The sequence below is a fragment of the Harpia harpyja genome, chromosome W (assembly GCF_026419915.1).
Source record: "Harpia harpyja isolate bHarHar1 chromosome W, bHarHar1 primary haplotype, whole genome shotgun sequence".
Taxonomy (NCBI): Eukaryota; Metazoa; Chordata; class Aves; order Accipitriformes; family Accipitridae; genus Harpia; species Harpia harpyja.
Window position 1 is genome coordinate 35,715,155 of NC_068968.1, and position 20,996 is coordinate 35,736,150.

The 20,996-nt window shown below is 43.1% G+C and overlaps 1 protein-coding gene across 3 annotated transcripts in view; it reads left to right on the top strand.

Annotated features, from left to right (window-relative positions):
• The window catches only part of LOC128136234 (probable global transcription activator SNF2L2), a 249,047-nt gene that overhangs the window by 221,347 nt on the left and 6,704 nt on the right, over positions 1-20,996 (top strand). For all 3 annotated transcript variants that reach the window (XM_052775473.1, XM_052775474.1, XM_052775476.1), the window contains exons 31-32: positions 18,508-18,613; positions 19,437-19,538. In XM_052775473.1, the coding sequence (XP_052631433.1) occupies positions 18,508-18,613; positions 19,437-19,538 (208 nt within the window). The remainder of the gene's footprint in view (positions 1-18,507; positions 18,614-19,436; positions 19,539-20,996) is intronic.

Genomic DNA, 20,996 nt, shown 5'->3' on the forward strand with positions numbered 1-20,996 from the left:
GCACTGGTGAGGCCGCACCTCGAGTACTGTGTTCACTTTTGGGCCCCTCACTACAGGAAAGACATTGAGCTGCTTGAGCGTGTCCAGAGAAGGGCAACCAAGTTGGTGAGGGGCCTGGAGCACAAGTCTTATGAGGAGCGGCTGAGGGATCTGGGGTTGTTCAGTCTAGAAAAGAGGAGGCTGAGGGGAGACCTTATCGCTCTCTACAGCTACCTGAAAGGGGGTTGTAGTGAGGTGGGTGTTGGTCTCTTCTGTCAGGTATCTGGAGATAGGACAAGAGGAAATGGCCTCAAGTTGCGGCAAGGGAGATTTAGGTTAGATATTAGGAAAAATTTTTTTACTGAGAGGGTTGTCAAACGTTGGAATGGGCTGCCCAGGGAAGTGGTTGAGTCACCATCCCTGGAGGTATTCAAAAAGCGAGTGGACAGGGTACTCCAGGGCATGGTTTAGGGGGCATGGTTAATGGTTGGACTTGATGATCTTGAAGGTCTTTTCCAACCGAAATGATTCTATGATTCTATGATTCTATGATTCCAGTAGCACTGGTACCGTTTCACGAGTTATGATTCAGATAAGGAAGGCTCCAAGGCTGTCAGGGAATGAGTTAAGCTTCAGATACAGGATGCTCCAAGGCTGTCAAGAGAGGACTGAGATATGTCCCAAGGTTGCCAAGAAATGACTAATTATCCCTACTCCCATCCCCAGCCTCTGCCGGGCAACAGGAGTCCTTGGCACGGTCAGTACAGCTCCCTGTCTTAGCGATGCAAGAGCTCCTGGTACGGTCAAGGGACGCTTAACCGCCCAACTCATTACACTTATGCTAAGGCCTAGCAAGACTCCCTGAGTTCATAGATTGGCCCAGAGAGGGGGAAGAAATGCACCACCACATTCCGTCCAACGTGACCTTGAATGTTTCCAGGGATGGGGCATCTACCACCTCTCTGGGCAACCTGTTCCAGTGTTTCACCACCCTCATTGTAAAAACTTTCTTCTTTATATCTAGTCTGAATCTACAGTCCTTTAGTTTAAAACCATTACCCCTTGTCCTATCACTACAGGCCCTACTAAAAAGTCTGTCCCCATCTTTTTTATAAGCCCCCTTTAAGTATTGAAAGGCTGCAATAAGGTCTCCATGGAGCCTTCTCTTCTCTAGGCTGGACAACCCCAACTCTCTCAGCCTTTCCTCATAGGAGAGGTGTTCCAGCCCTCTGATCATCTTCGTGGCCCTCCTCTGGACCTGCTCCAACAGGTCCATGTCTTTCCTGTACTGAGGACTCCAGAGCTTGATGCAGTACTCCAGGTGGGGTCTCACCAGAGCAGATTAGAGGGGCAGAAATACTTCTCTCAACCTGCTGGCCACGCTTCTTTTGATGTGGCCTAGGATACAATTGGCTTTCTGGGCTGCAAGCGCACATTGCCGGCTCATGTCCAGCTTTTCATCCACCAGTACACCCAAGTCCTTCTCCCCAGGGTTGCTCTCAATCCCTTCATCCCCCAGCCTGTATTGATACTGGGGGTTGCCCCAACCCAGGTGCAGGATCTTGCACTTGGCCTTGTTGAACCTCATGAGGTTCACATGGGCCCACTTCTTGAGCTTGTCCAGGTCCCTCTGGATGGCATCCCATCCCTCAGGCATGTCAACCGCACCACTCAGCTTGATGTCATCTGCAAACTTGCTGAGGGTGCACTCAATCCCACTATGTCATTGATGAAGATATTAAACAGTACCGGTCCCAATACAGACCCCTGAGGGACACCACTCGTCACTGATCTCCATCTGGACATTGAGCCGTTGACCACTACCCTCTGGATGCAACCATCCAACCAATTCCTCATCCACCAAACAGTCCATCCATCAAATCCATCTCTCTCCAATTTAGAGAGAAGAATGTTGTGGGGGACCATGTCAAAGGCCTTACAGAAGTCCAGATAGATGACATCTGTAGCTCTTCCCTTGTCCACTGATGTAGTTACTCCATCATAGAAGGCCACTAGGTTGGTCAGGCAAGACTTGCCCTTGGTGAAGCCATGCTGGCTGTCTCGAATCACCTCTCTATCCTTCATGTGCCTTAGCATAGCTTCCAGGAGGATCTGTTCCGTGATCTTCCCAGGCACAGAGGTGAGGCTGACAGGTCGGTATTTCCCAGGGTCCTCCTTTCTACCCTTTTTAAAAATGGGTGCAATGTTTCCTTTTCCAGTCACCAGGGATTTTACCTGACAGCCATGACTTTTCAAACATCATGGAGAGTGGCTTGGCAATTACATCAGCCAATTCCCTCAGGACTCTGGGATGCATCTTGTTAGGTGTCGTGGTTTAACCCCAGCCAGCAACTAAGCACCACGCAGCCGCTCACTCACTCCCCCCACCCAGTGGGATGGGGGAGAGAATCGGGAAAAGAAGTAAAACTCGTGGGTTGAGATAAGAACAGTTTAATAGAACAGAAAAGAAGAAACTAATAATTATAATGATAACTAATAAAATGACAACAGTAATGATAAAAGGATTGGAATGTACGAATGATGCACAGTGCAATTGCTTACCACCCACTGACTGACACCCAGTTAGTCCCCGAGTGGCAATTCCCCCCACCCCCACTCCCCCCAGTTTATATACTAGATGGGACGTCACATGGTATGGAATACCCCGTTGGCCAGCTTGGGTCAGCTGCCCTGGCTGTGTCCTGTGCCAACTTCTTGTGCCCCTCCACCTTCTTGCTGGCTGGGCATGAGAAGTTGAAAAATCCTTGACTTTAGTCTAAACACTACTTAGCAACAACTGAAAACATCAGTGTTATCAACATTCTTCTCATACTGAACTCAAAACATAGCACTGTACCAGCTACTAGGAAGACAATTAACTCTATCCCAGGTGAAACCAGGACATTAGGTCCCATAGACTTATGTATGTTCAGGTTCTTCAGGTGGTTAAGAACCTGATCTTCTCTTGAAGTGGGAGGGACTTTGCTCCCCCAGTCTTTGCCTTGAGGCCGATCCACTCAAGAGGTGTGGGAAGAGAGGTTTCCAGTGAAGACTGAGGCAAAAATTTGTTGAGTACCTCAGCCTTCTCCTCATCCATTGTTACCAGTTTGCCAGTTGTGTTCATCAGGGGCGTACGCTTTCTTTTACCTTCCTTTTCTGGCTGACATACCTGTAGAAGCCCTTATTATTCTTTGCGGCTCTTGCCAAATTCAGCTCCAGCTGCACCTTGGCCTTCCTGACTCCATCCCTACACAACTGGGCAACGTCCCTATACTCTCTCCAGGATACCTGTCCTTGCTTCCACTGCCCGTGCATTTCCTTCTTGCCCTTTAATTTGACCAGCAGGTCTTGACTCAGCCATGCTGGTCTCTTGCCTTCCTTTCCTGATTTCTTACACGTGGGGATCGAGAGCTCTTGCGCTCTGTGGAAAGCAACCTTAAAGATCTGCCAGCTCTGTTCTGCTCCCTTGTCCCTGAGGGCAGTTTCCCAGGGGGTCCCATTGACTAACTCCTTGAACAGCTGGAAGTTTGCTTTCCTAAAATCCAGGATCCTGACTTTACTCCTTGCCTGTCCCATATCCCTCAGGACTGCAAACTCCACCAGTGCATGATCACTGCAGCCCAGGCTGCCTCCAATCTTGACGTCACCAATTAGCTCACTTGCGTTGGTGACCAACAGGTCCAGTAACGCATCCCCTCTGGTAGGGCTGTCTATTACCTGGCCTAAGGAGTTATCCTTGATGCACTCCAGGAGTCTCCTGGATTGCCTTCAGCTCGCTGTGCTACTTTTCCAGCAGATGTCAGGGTGATTGGAGTCCCCTGGCAGGATGAGAGCCTGTGAGCACGATGCCTCCTGTAGCTGGAGTAAGAAGGCTTCGTCAATAGGCTCCCCTTGATTGGGCAGCCTGTAGTAAACACCAGCCACAAGGTTTCCTTTGTTGCCTCGGTCTCTAATTCTTACCCATAAGCTTTCAACCTGCTCGTGGCTATTCTTCAGAGACAGCTCTTCACAATCTATCCATTTCTTGACATAGAGGGCAACCCCTCCGCCCCTCCTTCCTCGCCTGTCCCTTCTGAACAGCTTGCAGCCATCGATAGCAGCGCTCTAGTCATGGGATTCGCCCCACCAAGTTTCAGTAATGGCAACTAGGTGGTAGTTTTCTAGCAGCACGGTGGCTTCCAGCTCTTCCTGTTTGTTGCCCATGCTGCATGTATTGGTGTAGAGGCACTTCAGCTGGGCTGTTGGCCATGTCACCTTCTTAGAGGAACACCCCTTAATTCCTTTGAGGTATTTCACCGGTGTTCCCCTGTCGGCTCCTATTACCTCAGGAGCCCCCAGCTCAACTCTGTAAGACTTCAAGTATGCTCCAGTGTACCCAGCAAGTCTCACAGCAACAGGCTGAGGGCCCTCACTAGCACCCTGTCCCTCAAACCTTGGCTTGTCACGGGCAAGCCTGATATTATCCCACTCCCCCTTCAAGTCTAGTTTAAAGCTCTGTCAATCAGCCCCCCTAGCTCATGAGCAAAGACACTCTTCCCCCTTTGAGAAAGGTGAATCCCATCCGACGCCAGCAGGCCTGGTGCCACGTAGACCATCCCATTATCGAAAACCCCAAAATTCTGGCGGTGACACCAGCCACAGAGCCATGTATTAATAAACTGGGTCCATCCGTTTCTTCCAATATCCCTGCCTGCAACTGGAAGGACAGAGGAAAAAAATTACCTGTGCCCCAGATTCCCTTACCAACCATCCCAAGGCCCTGAAGTCTCTTTTGATTGCCCTTGGACTACGCGTTGCAGCTTCATCGCCACCCACGTGGAAGAGCAATAATGGGTAATAGTCCAAGGGCTGTATCAGGCTAGGATGTTTCCTAGTGATGTCCTTAACTCAGGCCCCAGCGAGGCAGCAGACTTCCCTAAGAGGAGGGTCTGTCTGGCATATTGGACCCTCTGTTCCCCTCAGAAGGGAGTCACCTACAACTATAACCCATCTTTTTTTCCTCCTGAAGGCGGTCACGATACAGGGGGTAGGCCTTTCTGACCTTGGCAATGCCTCTAATGTAGATGGACCATCATCCACATCATTAACTGACTGACCTTCCAAATCCAGAGCCTCATACCTGTTGTATAGAGGTACCTGGGAAGGCGAGGTAGGCAAGGAGGGGGTTCGCCTGCCACCCCAAGCATAGACTTGCCTCCATTCACTCCTTTCCTTTAAGCTACTGCCTTCTGCCTGGTGTGGGGGGAAGGATACAGGATCCCCTTGATCTTGTGTTTTTTTCTGGTGGCTGTTCCTGTTTCTGTCTCAGGGAGGGCAGAGCACGGTTCCACCAGTCTATCTCTTTCTCAGACCCCCCCAATGCTCCTTAACCTGTCCACTTCCTCTCAAAGCTCTGCCACCAGGCTGAGCAGATCATCTACTTGGTCACACCTCACACAGCTGTTCTCAATCCTGCCATCAGGTACTAGTGAAAGGCTCTGGCATGCCCTGCAACCTGAGACCTGGATGGCTGCATGTTTTCATGGGGGCTCTGTCTGGGTAGCCACATCAGTTCTGGTGAGTGCAGAGGACATAGCTTTCTGCTGGGTGGATACCATAGTTCAGCTCCTTCTGAGAGGGTGATGACCACCAATTGAACTGACCATTGGAGATGGTAGGGTGACAACACCCTTCCCACATGCCCTTCCACACAAACTGCTGTACCACAGCCTGGTTGCTAGTGCTCTCTAGGCTACTTTTTATAGATGTAGGGGTGGCTGCTGTTGCTCTGGCAACACCCAGGCCTCACCAGCACCTCCCACGAGAGCTACTGGCTCCTGGCGGGCATGTCTGCTGCCCTGGCGTTTCCCTGCCTCAGGAACCCCTCCCTGTACGCCAAGATCTGCCATGCCGCTGCGGGCCGGGCCGGCACCAGAGCAGCTCACCTCGGCGACTCAGTGTTGCATTACTGTTCAAAGTACAGAAGCACTAGAACAGTTGTAAGAATAGAATTTTTAACTTCACAGGAGTTTGTCTGCTAGCTTTTGGTTTTAGAAGTTTAATTGTTTGAAAGAAGTCTTCCAAACCAAATCACCCTGAAGCAGATATCTGGCATTAAAAAAATAAGCAAACAAAACACTTGTCTAGGTAATTAATTTCCCAAAGCTACAAAAAAAGGAAAACATTAGGAAATTGTACTTATTAGCCCCTCTGATAGCTGTGCTTTTTTTTAACTACACTGTTCTTACTGTTGTCTCTAATATGAATTTCTAACACCAAATTATGAGTAGGATATTGTTTCATTAATCTTTTTGTATCTATAAATGTACTATCTTTGTGTCAGAGATCACATTTGCCCTCTTTCTAATTTAGAATTAAAATCACAAGTGGGGAAAAACTTGGGGATGACGCTGACATTTTTAGACATAAGCATCATCTTTACAGGCCCCACCTTCAATGTCTAAAGTGTTTTGGTTTTGGATTTTGTTGCAATTATTTCTACACTTAAGAAACTAATATCTGCAAGTTAGAAAAGGTGCCCTTGTAGGTGTTGAAACTTGGTCTGCATTTGTGATATAAGACAATTGTTTAGCGTGTTAGGGAATTTTTATTGTACCCCTTGAGGCGAATTAAACACACGTTTGTGCTTATATATAAAAAGATTTAATGAGTAATGCATTGGACAGAGTCCTACTGCAATAAGCGGTTCTACAAGGAGTCCGCAAAGATGCAGCATGAGCCAATTCCTTATATACACTTACACCTGTGTTGTCCCAAAACAGGGTTCTTCACCCAGTGCGCGAAGAGCTGATAACACACAGAGCCAAGATATTTATTTCATGTCTGCGCAGAGATGGGTGCTAGGTGGTAACTCCACAAAGCTAGCACACACTTGAAATGCAAACAGGGTCTTATATACACATCAGGATCAAGGAAAAAGTTGTAACAAAATACATGATTAGTTAAAAATTTATATAACAAAAGTACTTCTACACATGTCTAGATAATTACCTAACTCATTATATTAAGGTGGTCTTACATTTACATACTCATTATGCACAAGTGGGTGTCATTTTTAATATTAAAATCAAGCTAAGTTAGCTAAGGACACACTTTTTTCTTGACACTACTCCAGAACTGGGCACTTATGATATAAATCAGAAGTAAGGCAATAGTGTTGACAGAACCTCATTGTTTCACCTCCATGCTTCAGTGGATTCAATGCTGGGACCTTCCATTCTTGTTCCTATGGTTTCAATAACAGATTGTCCTTCTGACATCACCTGTGCCAGTCATGTGAGTGTGGGTATCAGAAGGCATCAGGCACCTTAGCCCGGTGTTTGGTTCATCCCCCAGTGCCAGCTGTGTTTACCAAAAGTGGCCCTGGAGTACTCCACGATTGTTACAAGACAATACTGTGGCATTTCTTATCTCATCAGGCAGTTTAACCCATTCTGCAGTTAGGCCTTCTTGCCCTCCATGCCAGATCATTCCTTTGTCATGAATTACCATTGCTGAGCAGTTACAATTTGAATTTCCCCTTCAAGGGGAAAGATGGTTGAAATGCATGTCCAGCATTTCCATCCTTTTTTTTTCCAGTTCTGATCCTCATTTTTAACCTTTCTGTCTTTCATTCCCTCTGAAATTGAAAATGTCCACATAGAAGGCTGGTGTAGAGATTAATTTGTAATTCTTTTCTTATGTTTTTAGAAACCAAAGTTTCTCTATATGACCAGGGTAATTATTTTACTCTTTTGAAATTAGGAACAATTTTACTGGAAATAAAACCATGTTTTTACTGAACTAGGAATTTATATACCAAATGAGATCAATCTGAGCCCTAGTTGCTTTGTTTGCACCATGGACATGCATGCTGCCTTAGACTCCAAAACCATCTTCTTCCTCCTGTGAGTGCTTTCCCTTATTTTTAAATTTCAAAGTAAGATAAACTATTAGTCTAGAATCCTCAGAAGTTAGTTTTTCCCTTACCTGATTTTTAAATGCAAAAAAATTCATTTAATCCAATATTCCTCCATCTTCCCTACAACTTCATTGTACTCTTGTCCCTTGCAGTAATTTGTTCTTTAATGCCTTGGTGACATTTTGCTGCACCTGTTACTTTGCATTAACTTTGCTTAGATAGCGACAGTTGACTCCTACCAGATCTCTACAACCATAACAGCTCTGTTGTATGAAGTGGTGTGCTTCTGTGATCCACCTACTCTCTATTCAGCTCATTAGACCTAGACAAAGTAGTGAGTACAGAGCCTTACCTGATAACTTCATAAAGCTTCCTCCTCTTAGTAGGTGGTTGTTAACCATGTTTAATAAGGCTGATAAGAAGGTTGGAGGGTTGGATCATTGTGTCCTGCCCATGTTTCTTGATTGAACAGAAGACTTCCCATATTTTTGGTGTGTATCATTTTGATCACTGCATCATTAAAGATAAAAATGTTTAAATTAGTACTTGTACTATCCTAGTTTTGACAGATTAGTTCAGGGGAGAGGATTTTTCTTTGTATGTAAAATTATTTTCATTTGGACTGTTTCAGAGATTTCTTCAATTGATTAGCTTTTAGCTGTGTTATAAAATAGTAACGTAACTGGTCATCTGCAGGAGGTAGAAATACACGGACGCCTGTAAAGTTGAAAGCAAATGACAGACGACCCTTTATTGCTAAAACACACACATATTTATAATCACATATTCTGCAAAGTCATTGTACACACGCCCAAGCATAGAATATGATTGGTTATAGCATCTCTGTACACGCGCATAAACATAAGGCATAATTGGTTATACCAACTAAAACATGCAAAACTTGTCTCAGTCTAATTGGTCAAGATAAACCGCCGAATTGAGGTTCTTTGTGCCAAGTTCCCTTTATCATGGATTGCGCACTTGTGATCTTCTAATTGGCTTTATTATCATCTTTCTTCTTTCATGTCTTCTTGTTTGTTCTGCTCAAGGTCTTCTAAAGGTGTCTGGAATGCTCTTGTGACTGTTAGCTAAATATGTTCCTACAACTCCTCTTTTTTGTTTTTGTGCAAGCCAAGTTACATGAAATGCTTTTGCAATCATACGTTCAACTATTTCTATAATATATGGTACAATTATTACAACTGCTAATACTACAATTAGAATAACTAAGCCATGCATAAGCAAATCTTTTAATCATCCCATAATTCCCAAACTTGCTAGCTATCCACTTAACCCTGTGTTAGTTATCGTGTGCCTTTTTACTGTGAATCATATTGATATCGGGTGTTAGTAATACAAGTCGTCCGAGGCTGCATGGCCTCCCGTTAAGTTTCGATGGAATTCCCCCCCCCCACGCTCTATCCCTGCAGGTAAAACAGCTGGAATAGAAAAAGAGCATGATATTCTGGAATAGATATAGTTACAATAAGCTGTAGCATTTCTATATACAAGCAAAATAGATAGCTTCTTGATGCGTTATGTTCGCCAAGATTACCCATACATTCTGTTTTGGTTGTTGGATCATCCATTCTTCACTTATGTGTGTCACCCATAACAGCGAGGAGGGGTCCTTTTAGGTTCAGTGTTTTTCCAAGGATGTAACGACTGTCCAGGGTTTTACCCACTTTGCTGGTACCCATCTTGTTCCGTGATCTGTAACAACACAAGTATAACCTCTTCCCCAGGTTATTAATTGAAATGGTCCTTCCCATACATTTTTCTCAACATTTTTAACCCTAACTTGAACATTGCTATTAATGTCAAACAAATCTCCTACCATGCCTTGCACATGTTTTACAATTGGTGGTACACTTTCGCCATCTGTCAATCTCAAGTAATTCAACACATATACAACTTTGTTCAATCGTTCGTGAGGAGTAGCCATCTTCTCTCCCCCTTTTTGTTTTTGCAGTTGGCGTTTCAAAGTCTGATTCATGCGTTCTACAATTGCCTGGCCTGTAGGGGAATGTGGTATACCTGTGGTGTGTACAATACCCCATTGACTAAAAAACTTTTGAGTTGGCTGTGCGATGTAGCACGGCCCATTGTCAGTTTTTATCTTTAGTGGAATGCCGTGTGCTGCAAAAGCTGAATGCAGCTGTCGCTGGACATGTCAACTTGTTTCTCCTGTCTGCGCTGTTGCCCATACAGCTGCAGAAAAACAATCCACAGACACATGAACATATTTCAATCTACCAAACTCAGGTACATGTGTTACATCCATTTGCCACAACTGTAAAGAATGCAAACCTCGTGGATTTACGGCTCCAGGTGAATTTGTACCCACAAGTTGACACTCGGAACATGTCTGTGTAATGGCTTTTGCATCTCCAATGGTGATTCCAAATTGTTTTGCAAGTACCTTTGCTGACTGATGAAAAAACCCATGTGAGATTCTAGCTTGTCCTAGCTTATCTGGTGAAGGTCCCGTCCATGCATGAGCTACCAACCGATCTACTGTTGCATTTCCTTGTGCTATTTCTCCTGGCAGATTCGTGTGACTTCGAACATGACTTACAAAATAGGGGTGTAACCTGTAATTTAACAGGTACCACAATGTTCTAAACTGTCGGTATAAATCCTCTTGTTTACAGTGTTTCAAAATAGCTCTTTCCATTCGTTGTACTACCCCAACAACATAAAGCGAATCGCAAATAATATTTACGGAAACATTCGACCATAATTTAAACACTTCAATTACAGCTTGCAACTCTACTTTTTGCACCGAGCCTTCACAATGAACCACGTGAGTCTTCCATTCGTTGCCTTCTCTCCATACTACACCGGCCTTTCCTGATTTGCCTCCTCCATCGGTAAATGCTGTAGGTCCTTTAACAGGGTGCTGACTAAGTTTAGGTATTGATTCTAGCCCTGTGTTTTTCCAAAAGGTGAACATTCGATGACTCAGGTAGTGAATACTTAGTTTCCCTGTGTAGCCCTCTATTGCAGTTTGAAGTGCTACAGAATTCTGCAAACCCCATTCTCAATGATCTTGTTGTAAGGGAATTAACAATTTTCCTGGTTCCTCACCGGCTATTTCAATTATACGTGATCTTCCTTTGATTATTAACAATGAAAACATTTCCAATCTGGTGGTAATTGTCTTTTTAGGCTGGAATGGCGCAAACACCCATTCTAAAATTCGTAAAGGATCTTTTTCAGCTTCCAACCACTGCAATATAATAGCATACGGATGTTGGTCATGATTTATTATGGCTAATTGAAGTTCAACATCTCCCACCCGTCAATCTCCGTATGCTGTTTCTAATTTTTTGGTTATCCCCTGTAAAGCTAATTCGGCTTCCTCTGTTAACGTTCGAGGGGAATGTAAATCGCCCTCTCCTGTCAACAATGTTAATAATGGACTCATTTCCTCATTTGTAATGCCACAAATGTTTCTCACCCAATTTAGATCTCCTACCAACTTTTGAACATCATTTAATGTCTTGATTTCTGTTCTCAATTGCAGTTTTTGTGGGAAAATAGCTGTTTGCATAATTTTCCAACCCAAATAATTCCAGGGAGATTGACATTGAACCTTTTCCGGTGCAATCTGTAGCCCTACTTCTTTTAGCTTAATTGTTAACTCATCGATCAGTTCAGGTTTATTTAATTGGCTTCCAGCAAGCAATATATCATCCGTGTAATGATATATTATATACCGAGGCCATTTCTCTCGTACTGGTTTTAATGCCCAATCCACAAAAATTTGACACATCGTTGGGGAATTTTTCATACCTTGTGGCAATACCGTCCAATGATATCGTTTCATTGGTTCAGCTTTGTTAACAGATGGCACCAAAAAGGCAAATCGCATCGCATCCTGTTCATGCAAAGGAATGGTAAAGAAACAATCTTTTAAATCAATTATCAAAATGTCCCAGTCTCGCGGAATCATGCTTGGGGATGGCAACCCAGGCTGAAGGGCTCCCATGTCTTCCATAACCTCATTTATTTTTCTTAAATCATGTAAAAGTCTCCACTTTCCACTTTTCTTTGGGATTATGAACACAGGTGTATTCCACGGACTTGTTGTTGGTCTAATATGTCCCTTTTCCAATTGTTCCTGTACCAGCTCCTGCAGTTTAGCGACCTTTTCCTGGGTTAGCGGCCACTGATCTACCCAAACCGGATCATCAGTTTTCCATTTTAATTTAAGGGTTGGTCGCTCTTCAATGGCCGCTCCACAAAATGCTTAGGATTGCTGACAATGGTACAACTCATCTGCCCTAATACATCCCGCCCCAACAAGTTAACTGGTACAGGAGCAATGTAGGGACGCACTGAGAAAACATAACCATCAGGATTTTTGCATTTTAATGTTACTGCACTTTGCATGGTGGTTGATGTTCCACCCACCCCCACGAGTCCATGGGCTGGATTGACCAGCAGCCAACTTGATGGCCAGTCTGTGCTTGAAATTATTGTCACATCTGCTCCTGTATCAACTAATAGCTGACAGGTCCAGAATTTAGGTTGATCTTGAGGGTGTAAAAACTGAATTTGCAAAGTTGGCTTTCTTTGTCCAATGTCTAGAGCCCAAAAAATCTCTGGTTCTCCCGTGGAACCAAAACCGTTTGTCCCCCTATGTTGTTTTAGAGCATTGGGAACCTGCGCTTGAAAAGGAACGAGTTGTGCAATTCGGCTTCCAGCTGGAATGTTAACCGGTGGCATAGGTGTCCATACCATAACTTGAATTTGTCCTGTAAAATCAGAGTCAATTACTCCTGGCAAAACAAACAATCCTTTCCTAGTTGTTGATGATCGCCCTACTAATAATGCACTCAGTCCAAACCCTAATGGTCCACATGCAGTTGTTGGAATACACTGCACGGTTATATCAAAAAGCGTTGTTTCTACTGCTGTGTCCAGGTCCACTCCGGCACTGCCTGCTGTCCGGGCGGAGAGGCTTGCCAAGCAGCCTGAGTGGCCGGTGCTATTTGCGTCGTCGCGCGGTTCACCGGCGCGCTCTGCTGGCCGTTTCCCGCCATAGGTGGTAGTGGAGAGCTATCCTTATGATATTTAGAACGGCAAACACGAGCCATATGGCCACTCTTCTGGCATCTTGCACAAACCTGAACTGGCGTTACAGTTTGTTGTTGATACTGCAAGTGATTTTGTCCCGGTTTCCCTTTAGCCCGACATTGTGCTTTTAAATGGCCGGGCTTTCCACAATTGTAACATTTTTTATCCCCTCTAAGTGCAACCGCAAACGCTTCTGCTAATGCATTCATTTGGAATGATGTAGTTCCGATCTTGTTACATGCCTCAACCATATCAACAAGGCTGGCATTTCTGGGTAACGCCATCAAAACCTTTTTACAGTCAGCATTTGCATTCTCTACTGCCAATTTTAGCACCAAAGCATTCTGAGCCTCCACACTCGATACTTGTTTAGTTATTGCATCTCTTAGTCTGTCAATGAAGGACATGTACGATTCCTGGGGACCCTGCTTAACCTGCGTGAACGACATAACATTTTTACCTTCTTCTGGCAGAGTCATCATTGCTTTAAACGCCATTACTGAAGCAGTTCTCAAGGCTTCTACGGGAAACTTTGCCTGTAATCTTGGATCAGTAAATTTGCCAGTCCCAATAAGCTGATCTATCCCTATTGTCCTCATGGGGTCATCATCGGGTCTATCCAAATTTTTTACAGCAACTTCTTCACACAGTCCCCTCCATCTGTCTCTCCACAACATTTTCTGAGTTGGCTTTAATAGCATGGTGGCTAATTGATCGCAATCGTACGGAGTCATAAGTTGAGCTCCGAAAATATTGTCGAGTAGCGCTTCGGTGTAAGGAGCCGTCAGCCCATAATTAAGGACTGACTTGCGCACTTCTTTTATCAAATCCCATGAAAAGGGGTTCCATTCATTTGAATTATTTGCCCTCACTATAACAGGATAAGCATGAGGAACGACCACTCCCTCGCTTGCTGCTTTCTTATGTATTTCTCTCCAGGAACTTCTCGGGTCACAGCCCAAATCTTCAGCTACATCGTAACTTGGCAGCGGTTTTTCTTTTTCTAAAGAAATATCGTCTCGGGGAGGTTCTGGCCAATTATCATCATTGTCAGGTAAAGGTGGATATAAACCCATAGACGGCTTAATCGGGCATATTTCTTTCTCAGGGTTTGGTGGTAGAATAGGTGGCGATGCCTTTTTTGGCTCCGGTGTATCTTTTACTGAACCATCTGGTAATGTCATTTTATGACTAGTACAGTCAGAGGGACAATGCGAACAAGATGACTCATTGGTATTGTGTCTGTCCTCATCGCCATTTACCGACACCGATACTTTTGGATTCAAAATCGAATTTGCCTTCGCTGCCACCTTTCTTTCTGCCCGTAAGGATCGTATATTGTCAAAAAGCAACCGCCAAGTAATAACCAGGTCTTCAGCGTGTTGATCCCCTTTAGAGACCGCATCCCGTAATTTTGTTCCAATTTCTGCCCAAATATCAGGCTCAAATGTGGTAGCCATTTCAACAGGAGAGCCCTGAACTCGGCACCATTTCAATAACCCTCTCACGGAAGATTCAGTACATTGAATTCCTCTCTTAGAGAGTATATGCAGTAGGAGTCTGACTATTGCCCTTTCCTCCGAGGACAAGTTCTGCCCCATACTGCCCCTGGTTGCTCACCTTCCTTTCAGGTGTCTTAGCCTAGGCTCAGCTTCCCTGCTTCGGTCCCGCTGACAGCAGTACCTCCAACCAGGGCTTCTCCTGCCGCATCTTCTGCGCTCTCAGGGCCACACCGGGGTCACCATTTGCAGGAGGTAAAAATACACGGATGCCTGTAAAGTTGAAAGCAAACGACCGACGACCCTTTATTGCTAAAACACACACATATTTATAATCACATATTCTGCAAAGTCCTTGTACACACGCCCAAGCATAGAATATGATTGGTTATACCATCTCTGTACACGTGCATAAACATAAGGCATAATTGGTTATACCAACTAAAACATGCGAAACTTGTCTCAGTCTAATTGGTCAAGATAAACCGCCGAATTGAGGTTCTTTGTGCCAAGTTCCCTTTATCGTGGATTGCGCACTTGTGATCTTCTAATTGGCTTTATTATCATCTTTCTTCTTTCATGTCTTCTTGTTTGTTCTGCTCAAGGTCTTCTAAAGGCATCTGGAATGCTCTTGTGACTGTTAGCTAAATATGTTCCTACAGTCATCAGTAATGTAAATAGTAATTAATTATACCAATCAATACTCTGAAGTCTTCAAGCATAAAAAATAAATAGTTGTGATTGATACCCTGATCAAGATTATGGCCTATGTAGCCATACATCAAAAATAGGAATTGCTATTCCTATTGCCATTTAAATAATAGGGAAATGTCTGCCATCTACTAGTGAAGTCAAATAATCTTGGAAAGGGAAAAAAAATTAAAATAAATTTAACAAAAGTGAATAATCTCTCCACCTGTCTGGATTACTGCTGGAAAGTTATAAATACAAAATAACAACCTTACCATGAAGGTGGGGTTTTTGTATTTGTTTGGGATATTTTTAGAACAACTTCACCATGAGTTGCACTTGAATGGAAGTTGTAATTAGCACACTAGTGCTAGGTGTGAGAACTCTGACTGGAGCAAGCATGCAGGACTCTTCACCCAACCCATGTAAATGGAATTTCAGTGTTTGTTGAGAAGTGTGAAATTTGCCAAAGAAATGTGAGCATCTTGCAGTTTCAGCTTCATTGTTATCTTTCCTTTCTGGTTTCATTATTTTCGAATACCCGAAGGGGAAAGAGGTTTGATAAAAAGGAGTACTATTCCTTAAGGAATTTTAACCTATATAATATGTAAGTATTCACATGTGAACACACATGGGAATAAAAGGATGAACTAATACAATAGTAGTGAACCATCATCTTTCTGTCACAGTCAGTTCTGATGATAATTTATTTTGGTCACTCTTGCTCTTTAACATGTAGACTGCTAGTTGCTAGGCAAACATAAATGATTACTGCTCATGCTTTTTTATATGGTGGCTATAGAGTTTATTATTTTTTAATTATAAAAGTGGAAATATGGATTAAAAATCAGAGAATGGCATTCAGAATTAATAATTTTCTTCCACCATACCCATAACAGTAATTTTTAATTACATAAATATTGTCTTTTCAAACATGCAATATGGAAACACATACACAAAGGGAGCAGGAGGTAATATTTCTGTGACAGGAGATTGTCGTGGTTTAACCTCAGCCGGCAACTAAGCACCACACAGCCGCTCACTCACTCCCCCCCACCCAGTGGGATGGGGGAGAGAATCAGGAAAAAAAAAGTAAAACTCATGGGTTGAGATAAAGACAGTTCAATAGGACAGAAAGGAAGAAAATAATAATAATGATGATAATAATAACTTAAAAATTACAATAATAATAATAGAATTAGAATATACAAAACAAGTGATGCACAAGGCAATTGCTCACCACTCACCGACTGATGTCCAGTTAGTTCCCAAGCAGCGATCCCCCCCAGGCCAACTCCCCCCAGTTTATATACTAGATGTGACATCACATGGTATGGAATACCCCTTTGGCCACTTTGGGTCAGCTGCCCTGGCTGTGTCCCCTCCCAACTTCTTGTGCCCCTCCAGCCTTCTTGCTGGCTGGGCACGAGAAGCTGAAAAACCCTTGACTTAGTATAAACACTACTTAGCAACAACTAAAACATCAGTGTGTTATCAACATTATTCTCATACTAAATCCAAAACATAACGCTATACCAGCTACTAGGAAGAAAATTAACTCTATCCCAGCTGAAACCATGACAGGTACAGAACAGGGTTGTCTGGCCTCAACAGCTATAAAGGTTGGATCTATGCTCAGAACACTTTCTCTTCCCTGGTGGATATACATAGCCAGCCTTCTCATCCTGCAGCAGCAGCTGCTAAAAGTATATTCCTGCACCTGCCATAACCTAACAGGCATTTGACTGCTAGGATTGTGTTTGCTGTAAACTGGATGGAAAAATATTCTACAAAAGATTTACACCACAGGATATTGATTGGACCACACCGAATAGGAAGATATGCTTGGAATATTTGAATTATTTTCCCTCTCTCTCATACAATGTCTATAAGAAGAAGTGTCCTGGAACTAAACCAAGAACATTAAGAAATCTTGGCTCAGTCGATCAACATCTCCATGTAAAAGAAGAAAACTGTTTATTCCTAATTGTTCGTTAACCTACTAGGTCCATAGGCAAAATAGTATCTACCCAAATCCTGAGACTATTTTACACATTAAGAGATCCCTATTGAGAAGGCATAGATGATGATATTCATAGAGGACACAGCTGTCCCATAGATTTTATCCTCCTTCATTGTGACAGAATTACCTAAATTAACCTTTGATTCAGCATTAGTTCCAGTGGGTCTGATAAGATACCTGCAGTTTCAACAGAATGCTGTGTTGTGGAGGACAGCTGTAAGAGAGAAGCTCAGGTGGGGGGGCTCAAGAACTGGCAGCAGGCTCTGTGTTGCCCAACTCCTACAAATTACCATTCAAAGGTGGAAATGAGATAACAGGGCCCCTTTGGAGTAAGTTGTGATAGAATTAAACAGTGATATTTCTGTCTGTGAAATATGGGCTGAGAAACACTGCTAAATGCTGTCTATGTAAACAGACTACAGTTCTTCTCAGAAGCTGCTTTTTTTCTGCTACCATGACTGTCAGATAAATGGCAATACATACATAAATATATATATATATGCTTGAGCCCATAAGGGCCATCAACAGATCTTTCCTCTCCAAATAACTCATAGTCAGCTATTACCTGGGAAGCCACAAATGAGAGGATAAAAAGAACTTTTATTCAGAAGTATTAAAGTAGCTATTAATAAGGGATGGACAAGGGAAAATCTGGAAATCTCAGAGAATATAGACAGTTGCAAATCATAGGCAAAGTGTATTAGGATATCCAAGGAATTTAAATAATCCATTACTTCTGACAATTCTTTCTGGATGATTAAAGAGGTACAAACTGCAGTACTGATTTTCAACGCACTTACTTACAATTATCTTCCTAGAAACCTAACATTCATTAATGAAAGTTAATGCTGGCATTTATTGTAAAACCTAGTTGATCTGATTTCAATCAGCATCTGGTATAATAGCACCCAGTATGGACAAGTAGTTCACTATGAACCAGAGCTATAAAAATAGCTATAAAAAAGACCAAGAGGAAGATAAATTTAAGGTGACAACAAAGAGAATAGTTAAAAATAATAAAAGAAAATGAAGAAAAGAATAAAGCTGCCCTAGACAAAGCACTAGAGAATTCAGATTCAAATCCTGATCCTTCTCCTTTATGATCTACACATATGATGGTGGTGATGTATCAGGACAAGAACATGAAAGTTGTGCATTAAACTGTGGATTAATTATTTGTATCAAATCAATAAGATCAATTCAGAATAAAATTTGTTGCTAATCCTTTACAAGAAAAAAATGCTAGATTTTTAATAATTTGATTGTATACAATTTATTTTCTGAGAAAGTTGTAGTAATTCTTTGTATTGTGTGCTTGTTTTTCTCAACAGTTCTGGACGGCAGCTAAGTGAAGTCTTCATTCAACTCCCATCTAGAAAAGAATTACCAGAGTATTATGAATTAATTAGGAAACCAGTGGACTTCAAAAAAATAAAGGTGAGAACCATTTCTGGGTGTGGACATTTATTTATTCCTTTTTACTATATAGAAATATGAACATTAAGTCATCATTAAAATTATGTTCATGTGGATATTAAATTTGCCTAATTTTTTGTTTAGATTTTAAATTTTAATATACCCCTTGTTATGAATTTTGCTTAATGTATATTGCAGTTTTTCACTACTAACACCTAAGTCAAAGCAAAACACAGGATGACATAAATCATACTTTCAGAGATGATACATTAATTTTTTTTTTTATAAAGGACCAAATCCTGAATCTGTAAGCAAAACTTAAATAAGTGTAGTGCTTGCAAAAATTTTATGTTGTTGGGAGGGATATAATTATCTTTCAACTAGCATCACATCTTGGAACAGCCACAGTTAGATAGGTGAGGATTAGGCAACTTCTTGCACCTTAGAGGCCATGAGGAGTTCATGGCTATCTCTTTTACCTTCACTCATGCTGTACCTCTTTTTGTTTCTGTACTAAGAAACTTGGAATTGAACTCCTTTCTTATCCACAACAATACAGTTTCTGTTGCTTTTGGCCCTTCCAATTAACACAGCGATTGCACAATTTTTAGTCTGCCTTTGGCCATGATACATTTTGTCAACATATTCCTCTCACACAGGCTTTAAATTTTGTTTGTTTGTTTTAATCGGATACTTGTCATTCCACTTACTTAGGTAAAATGTTTAAAGATAAGGTTTTAATGTATTGAAAAGCAATATTAATTGATTGTCCTGTCCATTATTTTTCTTTTTCTCTCCCTACTGCTGCCATCCATCCTTCTCCCCATCTTAACAAATGCAACAGGAAAGAATTCGTAACCATAAATATCGGAACCTCAGTGATCTGGAGAAAGATGTCATGTTGTTGTGTCACAATGCTCAGGCATTCAATTTGGAGGGATCACAGGTCTGATTGATTGAACCATTTTGTGTTAAATGTGTCTTCCCTACTCAGTGTTTTCAGTGCTTGTTTGATTATGACAATTCTGTATATAAAACCTTGTATTGGTTTTGTGTGGCAAGGTTTTGGTAGCAGGGGGGGTTACAGGGGTGGCTTCTGTAAGAAGCTGCTGGAAGCTTCCCCTGTGTTCAAGAGAGCCCATACCAGCCGGCTCTAAGATGGACCCGCCGCCGGCCAAGGCCGAGCCAATCAGCAGTAGTGGTAATGCCTCTGTGATAACATTTTTAAGAAGGAAAAAAAGTTCGGACGGTGGTATTCGGCAGCTGGAGAGAGGAGCGAGAACATGTAAGAGAAACAATCCTGCGGACACCAAGGTCAGTGAAGAAGGAGGGGGAGGAGATGCTCCAGGCGCCGGAGCAGAGATTCCCCTGCAGCCCGTGGTGAAGACCATGGTGAGGCAGGCTGTCCCCCTGCAGTCCATGGAGGTCCATGGTGGAGCAGATATCCACCTGCAGCCCGTGGAGGACCCCACGCCGGAGCAGGTGGGTTCCCGAAGGAGGCTGTGACCCCGTGGGAAGCCCGCGCTGGAGCAGGCTCCTGGCAGGACCTGCGGATCTGTGGAGAGAGGAGCCCACGGAGCAGGTTTTTCTGGCAGGACTTGTGACCCCGTGGGGGGCCCACGCTGGAGCAGTGCATTCCTGAAGGACTGCACACTGTGGAAGGGACCCATGCTGGAGCAGTTTGCGAAGAACTGCAGGCCATGGGAAGGACCCACGTTGGAGAAGTTCGTGGAGGACTGTCTCCCGTGGGTGGGACCCCACGCTGGAGCAGGGGAAGAGTGTGATGAGTCCTCCCCCTGAGGGGACTATTTCTCATTACCCTACTCCGGTTGATTTGTAATAAATCAAGTTAATTTTCCCCAAAATTGAGTCTGTTTTGCCCGTGACGGTAATTGGTGAGTAATCTCTCCTATCCTTATCTCGACCCACAAGCTCTTTGTTATATTTTCTCTCCCCTGTCCAGCTGAGAAGGAGGGGGAGTGATAGAACGGCTCTGGTGGGCACCTGGTGTCCAGCCAGGGTTAACCCATCGCAAACCTCTATTTTTAATCTTCTTAGTGCTTTTAATGAATAAAAATGCCCAGATTCTTTGAAGCATCCAGAATCCTTTGGTCACAAGTAGAATTCAAAGATTCAGCGAATTTAGTTTTGATTCCATAATCCTGAGATCAGTTTGTTCTGATATACTGTAAGACAGCGTCGTGGTTTAACCCCAGCCAGCAACTAAGCACCACACAGCTGCTCACTCACTCCCCCCCCACCCAGTGGGATGGGGGAGAGAATCGGGAAAAGAAGTAAAACTCGTGGGTTGAGATAAGAACAGTTTAATAGAACAGAAAGGAAGAAACTAATAATGATAATGATAACACTAATAAAATGACAACAGTAATAATAAAAGGATTGG